This window comes from Sardina pilchardus, chromosome 4 (assembly GCF_963854185.1).
Source record: "Sardina pilchardus chromosome 4, fSarPil1.1, whole genome shotgun sequence".
NCBI classification, from domain to species: domain Eukaryota; kingdom Metazoa; phylum Chordata; class Actinopteri; order Clupeiformes; family Clupeidae; genus Sardina; species Sardina pilchardus.
The window spans coordinates 32,205,624-32,217,289 of record NC_084997.1 but is presented as its reverse complement, the minus strand read 5'-3'; the positions used below and the strand labels follow the sequence as shown (position 1 = coordinate 32,217,289).

Genomic DNA, 11,666 nt, shown 5'->3' with positions numbered 1-11,666 from the left:
AGAGCTCGTAGTATACAGTATTGTGGTAGAAAGAGCTCGTAGTATACAGTATTGTGGTAGAAAGAGCTCGTAGTATACAGTATCGTGGTAGAAAGAGCCCGTAGTATACAGTATCGTAGTAGAAAGAGCCCGTAGTATACAGTATTGTGGTAGAAAGAGCTCGTAGTATACAGTATTGTAGTAGAAAGAGCTCGTATATACAGTATCGTAGTAGAAAGAGCTCGTAGTATACAGTATCGTAGTAGAAAGAGCTCGTAGTATACAGTATTGTAGTAGAAAGTAATCAACATGAAAAAGAAAATATGAGATAATAATCTCAGTTTAAGGCATACATGCAGTCTAAACGTGCATAAATTGGACAAAAGTGGTTGCCTCTTCCTCGAGGGCAGATCTTTCATTATCTGCCATCCAAAAATGTCATCACACTACCACAATCACCTCATAAACATGATATATCATTTTGATCACGTAGTAGCCATCCACCCACCTCCTAGATATTTATATTTCAAACCATTCAATACTAATTTGCATTTATTACATACAGGTGGTTCACATTACTCTTGTCATGTTGTATCTATTCAATTCTATTCTATTCTGTGCATCAACTTGTCATTTGCTCTCTCCAGGTCATGACTTTATTATAAAGGTCATGTGACCTCTTGTCATGAGTGAGGACTATTCTGATGTGACCTCTTGTCATGAGTGAGGACTATTCTGATGTGACCTCTTGTCATGAGTGAGGGCTATTCTGATGTGACCTCTTGAGTGAGTGAGGTGTATTCATGCTGGGGCAGACAGGTTGTAGGCATATTAGAAATATCCTGTGGAGTAGCAGAACATGACAAGAAATGCTATTATTTGAGAGCACCCGAAAAGAGGAGACAATAAGAGAAAAAAATGTATATCAATATTGAGTCCTCCTTGGATGCAAGTGCAGGTTTGTTTATTGGCAGTTTATTGAACTACAAATATGGCTTTCACACTGAAACCAGCAGGGTCACAGTTGAACACAAAGGCACTGAGAGCAACACCAACAGCCCCAAGGCTACCTGCACAGGGGATCCCATTGGAGGGCATATAAAGGTGAGCTCATGAGTCTTTCACTGTGCTTCAGGTGGGGACCTACATCAGCAGGTGAACCAACAGGAGATCAGTAATCTGGACACACCAATGAGCTGATGTGGACTGGGAGCGCCATGTGATGTCACTGCGAACGGCATGTGATGTCACTGGGAACGGCATGTGATGTCACTGGGAACGGCATGTGATGTCACTGGGAACAGCATGTAATGCTGTCGTGAAACTCCATCATAAAGTTTCTTGAAAAATGGTCAAAAACTGAACAGTTCACTAGCTGCATGCCAACAAACCTGCTATCAAAAAAAACGATTGCTGACTGTTGCCAGAATTTGGTTTCCCTCCTCAGGACAAAGCTACTGAGTGGAGAGCCTGGGTAGCTAATGTAAACGATGGGTGTGTCAAAATCAGTAATGAACCTGCATCATGTTGCACTTCACAACCTTCATGAAGCCCAGAGGTCAGGTCATGACCTCTAAATCAGGGCATGTGAGGCATCAGAGGACCAGCTCCAACTCTGAGGCTAGTGCTATCCAGGAAGTGCTCTCAGGAAAATTAACTACATTGAACGAAGTACCGAGCATACATGTATCTATGGAAACAGGAGAGAACACACAGTCAGTTTTAACAACATTAGTTCATAGTAACGTATAGACACCAATAAATACCAGTGTTCAACATGCATTACACTCAGTCATGCATGAGGGCTTCAGAGACAAATCTAAACACCACGAGGGCCTCACCTGTTATCACACCCACACTGCTGTGAGTGACGTTTCTCCCGCCACTCTTTGGAATTTTAACAGAAGCCTTCAATCGGACTCTGTCCCCCACTCTGAAGCCTGCAGGAGAAGGAGAATGCAATGCAATGAGAAGGAGCTGAAGTGGTCACCCCTGACCAGCTCAGAACAAGATCTCTGCTCAGAAGCTTATCGATAAACATGATCATACTTCATTAATTAGCATTTGCCCTGGTTAAATGTATAATTAATATTATTTAGAGATAAAGGGGAAATGTTAAACTACACAAATTGATTGATAAAACATAACTATTACAGTTGATTATTAGAGGAATACAGAGAAACAAACATGTATTTTCAATTATTAAATAACATTATTAGTTTTATTTCTACAGTAGTTATGTCGATCTAGATTCAAATATTAAAAGACTAAAATAGCAGACATGTTCAGAAATGTTATGGTATTATAAACGAAACAGAATCATGGGTGTGGAGGACGCCATACAATTCTTCCTCCCCATGTTGCACATGGATGGTCAGGTCACATGACCAGCTGCCATGTTTCACAGTGTTGTGATTGGTGGACCCACAGCCTCAGGTTCAGCTCTCTGATTGGACGACACCAGCACACCTCAGAGCCAGACTGGGAATCCAGCTCAGGGTAGTGGGTGTAGTCATGGAGATAATGGAGGTCACTACCTCAGTGCTGTATGGTGTACAAACCTCTCTCTGGGATGACACTTTTTTGATGGGGACGTGTGGGTTCACTAGTCTGATGGGAGTCATGGCTTGTAGCTTTGTGATCTGTGAGAAATAAGAAAATATGATCTGATCATAATTAAATCTTTTCTATTGACATTTGCATGTAAGAGAACAAGGGCCATTTCTATTTACAGTAATGCATATATTATAACAACCAGGGGCATTTCTCAGTGGCAAGTGTACTTGTCTTAGGCATGAGATGAATCCCAACATAATCTAAATAAAACAGACAACACGGTAAAGGTATTGAAATATGGAGAACAAAACAGTTTCACACAGATGACACAACCACCTTGAGGCATCTCACCTGAATTTAACCTCAACACCATGTGTTCTATCTCTTTAAGGGCCGGCCTCTTAATATCAGTTGAGGAGAGATGTGGAGTGAACGTTACACTGGAACGGATCTTTGATACAGATGAAGTGCAGCAGGCATCAAAGCTCTATGGAGATACACACACATCATCAACATACGAATGCACTCAGTTTCTGGAATAGTGAACATGCCCTCTAGAATCTTCTAGCCTAGAGCTATCTAGAAGTAAGATAATGTATGTAATCATACAAGAAGTCTAGGGGGTCTAGCCCACATTAATGAGGGAGATCACCAAAAATCAAACAAGACCTTGCTAATTGTACTGAATTGTCATTTTAGGACCTGGTCACTCACACTAGAACACTGAGCAATTTCAATGTAATATTACAGTCACAGAGTTTATCGTTCCTCTTATAGCTTGCTAACTCAAACAGACTAACATTGTAATGTTACCTAAAAACGCCTACAAAGTGACTGCAGGGTTGGTGGCTTTACCTGGAGGAAATCAACAGGATCCTCTTTCTGTAGCAGTTTCTCCATCTCAGCATCTCTGCTCTTCAGTTTAGTGATCTCCAGCTCCAGCTGCTCCAGGAGTCCTTCAGCTCGACTCACCTCTGCCCTCTCCTGAGCTCTGATCGACTCGGTCACCTCAGAGTGCTTTTGCTCCATGAAGCTGATCAGCTCAGTGAACATCCTCTCAGAGTCCTCAACAGCTTCCTGTGCAGAGGCCTGGTGGGAGATATAGGGTCATACCAGCTTGACCTGGTTTCTACGTCCACATCTAATTGCATTATCAAAGTAAAATGACTAAACAGCTCTCGTAAACCAATAAATAAACAAACAGATAGTAATGTTCAACTAGAAATGCAATTCCAAGGAATTACCAGTGCATGAAAATGCCAAAAATTAAATGTACAATATAATTTGTAGTTAACACAAATAATATAAAAAAAGAGAGATGGGGTAAAACTGAGCGAATGAGGATTGACCACTGATCTATAAATAGGTAATTGAGATTGTTAGGTGTTGCTAAGACATGGTTGCTAGGTTGACGTGGTTTAATAAATGTTGATAGGCAGATAGTTTAATAGACATAGTTTAAGGGCTGTGTAGAGGTAGACAGTTTAATGGATGTTGATAAGACAGATAGTTTAATGAATGTTGATAGACAAATAGTTTTATGGATGTATAGGAAGATTAATGGATGTTGATAGGAGGACAGTTTAATGAAGGAATACATAGTTGGAAGTAAATGGATGGAGAGAAAGTGGAAATGGAAAGTTGAATTGAATGGAAAGTGGTCTTTGTTAACATTACTAGGGTGATTGCGATGATTTCTATATTGTTGCAAGGGTAATTGAGATAGCTGTTAGGTTTATCATAGGGTATTCATAGTGGTTACTCTGCTATGTAGGTTGCTAAATTAGGTGGAGGTTCCTAGGTGGTAATTGAATCAGACATGAGTGTTGATAAACAGAAGGACAATTTCCAAACTGATCATATATAGATAACACACCAGCATGGAGCTCTTGAACAGTCCAAAGGCAAACTAGGCTTAGTTTATTTTATAACCTACTGTAACATCGATATTATGTTGTGATATGAAGTCATGCATTTATGGTTAAACCATGAATGGTTGTTTTTTTTTGCTACAATAAACTCTGCAATTTAGGATGAGAGCACGAGGGATCACAGCAAGAGATAATTTGAGTAGACAATATGCGTGGATAAATTTACTTTTTTAGAAATGGTGAAATCTTCAGAGGTCATTCTTTTACTGTCTATCATGCAGGCTCACATTGCCTACGTTAAACATCATAATTGTATTGCATTATCGTGACTGTAGAAGAGCTAGGGTGTGCATTGCACACAAAAATCACAGTTAGGCGACGCCGACGTTATTGGCTGAATGATTAGGTCTATATTTTTCAAATTGATAAAATATTCAACGGTCATTTCGGCAGGCTGTGTAGCCGAATTACATTGATATCATATTGTGATATCCTCTTTATTGTGTGTGATGTTACGTGAGTTCCTGAAATAGTTGTGTCCATGGCTCTGGTTGTGTCCCTTTAAGGGGAACTTAGGGGTGGAGTTTTAGGTACGTGTGTTTGCGTGTGTTTGTTTGAGCAGGTCGGAGTCGGAGAGTGAAGGAGTTGGACTGAGAGGTCTGTTAAATGCTCTGTTAAAAGCGTGAGTTGTGGCTAAGACAGCAACTCGGTTGTGATATAAGCTACTTGGTTGATAAATAAAGCACTGGAAATTTCCCTCAAGTGTGACAAAGTGTCTGAAGTATTACAATATTCATCCTGGCTGTAGCCTAACTTTAGATGAAGCAGGCTATGAGTTTCACAATAGGCTATTAACGGTGGTAAACATTTAAATGGTATGCCTAATCGCCTGCCAAAAGACGGGGATCAACACCGGGAGTTGACATTGATTCAGTGAAGACATTGATTCATATGCCAGATGTGCTGCCAGATGTGGACTTATAATGGCAGAAACAAGCTCGGACCAGTCCAAGTTGTTTGTTGCCTACATAGCCTGCTAGTTAGCGAGACAGTCTAGTGCTTCAGATTATATCCAGTGGTTTATCTAGCCCAAGTATGTTCAGGTGGCATACACAACAATCCGTTTGAATGTTTTTATGTTGACAACAAGTCATGTTCTACAGAAACACGATAGTAGTTCATTTCAGTGGGCTAGCGATTTAGTTGCTATGTGTTTTCAATAGGTTAATGGGTCAACAAGCTAACAAGCTATCTCTACCGTTAGAGAGCTTACGTTAACCTACAATGATCTGTGTGTCCTGAACACATTTATGTCGCATATAAACAATAAACCGTATAAAAAATAAACCATTAAAGGTGGTCAAGAAACCTTAATTCACATTTAATATTTCCAGTTACAAGCCCCAAGGTCGCCGCCATTGTTTTCTGATTTTTTTTGTTACTCCCGCCTCTGTGTACAACGCAGGCTTCTGATTTGCTCTGAGTGGTTCACATTTGCATAAAGATTCTATGATGTCATGATCACAATGTTAAGTCTATGGGGAAATTTTAATAGTTTTTATTTAATAGTTCAAAAAGTATAAAAGTTACAAAGTTGAAAAGTCATACCAACCCGATCCATTAGAAGACCTACGTTACAGAGTTTGAATGAAGTTTCTAAGTTAAACGGTTGAAGAGAAATTGCTTGCAGAAAAAGTGGTAAGCGGAATAATAATAACTAGAAATGCAATTCCAAGGAATTACCAGTGCATGAAAATGCAAAAAAATGTAGATATGGCTACTAAGGTGTAGCTAGGGTAAACATGGTGGTTGCATAGTTTAAAGAGAGTTGATAGTGTTAAGGTAGACATTTTAAAGCTTAAACATTCCTGTTCTAACTTAACTAATAATTTCTAACAGGTATTCTAAAATGTTAACTATGCTAACAATGCTAACCAGGTTGATAAGTTAACTTAGCTGATGATTTCTAGCAGTAATGCTAAAAAATGCTAACTATGTTAACTATGCTAACCACGTTGATTAGCTAACTTAGCTAATCATTTTAGCAGTTGTGCTAAAAATGCTAACTATGTTAACAATGCTAACTATGCTAACAATGCTAACCAGGTTGATGAGCTAACTTAGCTAATCATTTTTAGCAGTTATGCTAAAAATGCTAACTATGTTAACAATGCTAACTGTGCTAACCATGCTAACAATGCTAACTTGCTAGTGAGGACTTTTATTTTGAAACAGTAGTTGCTAGGGTATCCATGGTGCCCACTATCAAGAATAAAGAAGTTACTGTAGTATAATCATGTTGGTTGCTATGGAAACTGTCAAAAACGCTTAATTTTAATGGTTGCTATGTTGGTTGCTAGGTACATGGAGGATTCATTTAGTTGACTGGAGGCATAGTTGATGATAAATGACAGTTGGAATGGTTGAACAGTTAAATAGTTGAGTAGTTTCAGTGGTTAAATGATTTAATAGTGTATTATTGCAGTGAGGACTTTTATTTTGAAACAGTTGTGGACAGAGGAAACAGTTAACAGGATATGTAGTCTTCACAGAGAGATTGTATGCTTAAAGCCTGAGAGAGAGAGGGCTGCTGCAGGTGGGGCTGGCCACCTGGCATAAGATTCTAATTGCTCAACGACCCGATTGTGATGTCATAGAGGCCAATGTTAAGTCTATGGGGAAATTTTTAATAGTTTTTAATTTATAGTTCAAAAAGTATAAAAGTTACAAAGTTGAAAAGTCATAGCAACCCGATCCATTAGAATACCTACGTTACAAAGTTTGAATGAAGTTTCTAAGTTAAACGGTTGAAGAGAAATTGCGGTTAGAAAAAGCTGTCAGCGGAATAATAATAAAGAAAACTAGAAATGCAATTCCAAGGAATTACCAGTGCATGAAAATGCAAAAAAATGTAGATATGGCTACTAAGGTGTAGCTAGGGTAAACATGGTGGTTGCATAGTTTAAAGAGAGTTGATAGTGTTAAGGTAGACATTTTAAAGCTTAAACATTCCTGTTCTAACTTAACTAATAATTTCTAACAGGTATTCTAAAATGTTAACTATGCTAACAATGCTAACCAGGTTGATAAGTTAACTTAGCTGATGATTTCTAGCAGTAATGCTAAAAAATGCTAACTATGCTAACATTGCTAACTATGTTAACTATGCTAACCACGTTGATTAGCTAACTTAGCTAATCATTTTAGCAGTTGTGCTAAAAATGCTAACTATGTTAACAATGCTAACTATGCTAACAATGCTAACCAGGTTGATGAGCTAACTTAGCTAATCATTTTTAGCAGTTATGCTAAAATTGCTAACTATGTTAACAATGCTAACTGTGCTAACCATGCTAACAATGCTAACTTGCTAGTGAGGACTTTTATTTTGAAACAGTAGTTGCTAGGGTATCCATGGTGCCCACTATCAAGAATAAAGAAGTTACTGTAGTATAATCATGTTGGTTGCTATGGAAACTGTCAAAAACGCTTAATTTTAATGGTTGCTATGTTGGTTGCTAGGTACATGGAGGATTCATTTAGTTGACTGGAGGCATAGTTGATGATAAATGACAGTTGGAATGGTTGAACAGTTAAATAGTTGAGTAGTTTCAGTGGTTAAATGATTTAATAGTGTATTATTGCAGTGAGGACTTTTATTTTGAAACGGTTGTGGACAGAGGAAACAGTTAACAGGATATGTAGTCTTCACAGAGAGATTGTATGCTTAAAGCCTGAGAGAGAGAGGGCTGCTGCAGGTGGGGCTGGCCACCTGGCATAAGATTCTAATTGCTCAACGACCCGATTGTGATGTCATAGAGGCCAATGTTAAGTCTATGGGGAAATTTTTAATAGTTTTTAATTTATAGTTCAAAAAGTATAAAAGTTACAAAGTTGAAAAGTCATAGCAACCCGATCCATTAGAATACCTACGTTACAAAGTTTGAATGAAGTTTCTAAGTTAAACGGTTGAAGAGAAATTGCGGTTAGAAAAAGCTGTCAGCGGAATAATAATAAAGAAAACTAGAAATGCAATTCCAAGGAATTACCAGTGCATGAAAATGCAAAAAAATTTAGATATGGCTACTAAGGTGCAGCTAGGGTAAACATGGTGGTTGCATAGTTTAAAGAGAGTTGATGGTGTTAAGGTAGACATTTTAAAGCTTAAACATTCCTGTCCTAACTTAACTAATGATTTCTAACATGTATTCTAAAATGTTGACTATGCTAACAATGATAACCAGGTTGATAAGTTAACTTAGCTGATGATTTCCAGCAGTAATGCTAAAAATGTTAACTATGCTAACAATGCTAACCATGTTGATTAGCTAACTTAGCTAATCATTTTAGCAGATGTGCTAAAAATGCTAACTATGCTAACAGTGCTAACCAGGTTGATTAGCTAACTTAGCTAATCATTTTTAGCAGTTATGCTAAAAATGTTAACTATGCTAACTATGCTAACAATGCTAACTTGCTAGTGAGGACTTTTATTTTGAAACAGTAGTTGCTAGGGTATCCATGGTGCCCACTATCAGGAATAAAGAAGTTACTGTAGTATAATCATGTTGGTTGCTATGGAAACTGTCAAAAACGCTTAGTTTTAATGGTTGCTATGTTGGTTGCTAGGTACATGGAGGTTTCATTTAGTTGACTGGAGGCATAGTTGATGATAACTGACAGTTGGAATGGTTGAACAGTTAAATAGTTGAGTAGTTTCAGTGGTTAAATGATTTAATAGTGTATTATTGCAGTGAGGACTTTTATTTTGAAACAGTTGTGGAAAGAGGAAACAGTTAACAGGATATGTAGTCTTCACAGAGCTATTGTATGCTTAAAGCCTGAGAGAGAGAGGGCTGCTGCAGGTGGGGCTGGCCACCTGGCATAAGATTCTAATTGCTCAACGACCCGATTGTGATGTCATAGAGGCCAATGTTAAGTCTATGGGGAAATTTTGAATAGTTTTTATTTAATAGTTCAAAAAGTATAAAAGTTACAAAGTTGAAAAGTCATAGCAACCCGATCCATTAGAATACCTACGTTACAAAGTTTGAATGAAGTTTCTAAGTTAAACGGTTGAAGAGAAATTGCGGTTAGAAAAAGTGGTAAGCGGAATAATAATAACTATAAGAAGCCTAGGAAGAACAGTACAGTGCATTTGCATGCACTGTAATAATAAGAAGACTAGGAAGAACAGTACAGTGCATTTTCATGCACTGTAATAATAAGAAGACTAGGAAGAACAGTACAGTGCATTTTCATGCACTGTAATAAGAGGAATAAGAAGTCTAGGAATAACAGTACAGTGCATTTTCATGCACTGTAATAAACAAGAGCCATGTTAAACAGTAGGCCTAATTCCCAACAAACGTCACAGTTCATCTTTGGGAAGATGAATGCCTGACTTGGTTTCTCTTTGTGCGTATCAAGTTAAATGACTTAACAGCACAAACAAAAAATAGTTAATCCATGTGTAGCAGTAAATAAACATGAGCCATGTTGATCAGTAATGACCTTTAGCGTTAGCAGTAAATAAACATGAGCCATGTTGAGCAGTAGTGACCTTTAGCGTTAGCAGTAAATAAACATGAGTCATGTTGAGCAGTAGTGACCTTTAGCGTTAGCAGGGCCTGATGGACGTCTTGCAGCTCCTTCTCTCTCTGCTGGATCTGTGTCTGGTTCACCACCTTCGTCTTGGACAACTTTTTCTATAAGCAGATGTAGACAGACTGACACAATATGGTACATTGTGTAGGCTATTCATAATTTAAGGGTCCTATAGAATGGATGAATTGAGTATTGCACTGTGTTCTCTGATGTTAAAATAGTATATATTCAACTTTGATTTTAAAAAATGAACTCAATTGCAAGTTTACAAGACTAATTAAAACCATATATTTAGGCTAGGTATTGAAATGGTCTATTTGACTAAATGGCGCCCTCTTTGGCAACCCCAATTGAACTTCAATGGCTTTGCGAGGTCTGACATCACAAGCAAGCAGTTTTGCTGAATCGCCCATTTTTTAGTGTCTATTTCTAAGTTCAAGATTTCCATATGAAGGAGGGCACCACCATGTCTCATGTTCATGATAGCTCTTTGTTTATGCACAACCTCTCATAATTCATGAAAACCAAGAAAAAAAATATTTCCATTCTAGGTCACCTTTAAGTCATGGTTAACTGTCTGGAAGCCATAAAGTCAAATGTGAAGTGTATTTTACGTTACTCTTTGGCTTTATCTGTTTATCACTTGGGCATCTAATAATAATAATAATAATAATGATAATAATAACAATAATTAGTTCACAAAGAAAATGTATGTCCTTAAAGGTTGGATATTTATACCTTTTTTATTTAAGGCATTGAGAAGATCAATTTCCAAAAGATGATTTTATATTCTTCTTTTTAGTCAACTTTAGCATGTGTTCTCACTGTATTTATTTTGTGCGACGAAAGCACACCCATCCCATTACTGTGTCTGAGAGGGGGAAGAGTGAGTGAATATGAGAAAGGCAGAGATACACTTACCTGTTTGTCAGTCCGTTCTGCTATAGCTGAGACAGTTTTATGCCCATTGTGGTTGTCCATAGAACACATAATACAGATTAACTGCTGGTCTGTGCGACAAAACACCTCAATGATCCTGTTGTGCTGAGAGCAGATCTTCTCCTGTAGCTGTGAGGTGGCGTTCACCAGCTGATGCCTGGTTAGTCCAGGCACTTCATAGTGAGGCTGAATGTGGACTTCACAATAGGAAACCAGGCATGTTAGACACGACTTGATGGCTTTATGTTTTCCCCCAGTGCAAAAGTCACACTCCACATCACCTGGTCCAGCGTAGGAAGGAGCCTTAACATCAGACTGCAGTTCAGTCTTCTTCAGCTTCTCTATCACTTCAGTCAGCATTGTGCTTCTGCGTAGAACAGGCCTTGGGGTGAAGGTCTCTCTGCACTGGGGGCAGCTGTAAACACCCTTCTGGTCTTCTTGATCCCAGCAGCCTGTAATGCAGCTCAAACAGAAACTGTGTCCACAGGTAACAGTCACCGGGTCCTTCAGCAGATCCAGGCAAACACAACAGCTGAACTCATCCTGAGACACAGGAATAAAGGCCATTTTACTCTCTCACACAGACACACACACACACTGTAGGAACTATCTGAACGATCTACCTGTAAAGGGGAAGGTTTCATTTCATTGGAAGTGGGCATGTGACTTCCTTGTTCTGTGTGGACCCACCTCTTAAAGGCACAGAGTTAATTT

General features: G+C 38.4%; 1 protein-coding gene across 2 annotated transcripts; it reads right to left on the bottom strand.

The window, feature by feature from the left end:
- Nucleotides 1–920: 920 nt before the first annotated feature.
- On the bottom strand, nucleotides 921–11,525 carry LOC134078867 (E3 ubiquitin/ISG15 ligase TRIM25-like). Of its 2 annotated transcripts, XM_062535031.1 has the most exons (7): nucleotides 10,935–11,525; nucleotides 10,019–10,114; nucleotides 3,391–3,624; nucleotides 2,887–3,022; nucleotides 2,541–2,621; nucleotides 1,821–1,919; nucleotides 921–1,669 (listed from the first exon to the last, which is right to left on the bottom strand). In XM_062535031.1, exons 1-7 carry the CDS (start codon nucleotides 11,517–11,519, stop codon nucleotides 1,575–1,577), a joined length of 1,326 nt encoding a protein of 441 aa, XP_062391015.1. In that variant the 5' UTR covers nucleotides 11,520–11,525; the 3' UTR covers nucleotides 921–1,574. The 2 variants fall into 2 exon arrangements, with proteins under 2 accessions (XP_062391015.1, XP_062391016.1); XM_062535032.1 differs by lacking the exon at nucleotides 10,019–10,114.
- Between the last annotated feature and the right edge of the window lie 141 nt (nucleotides 11,526–11,666).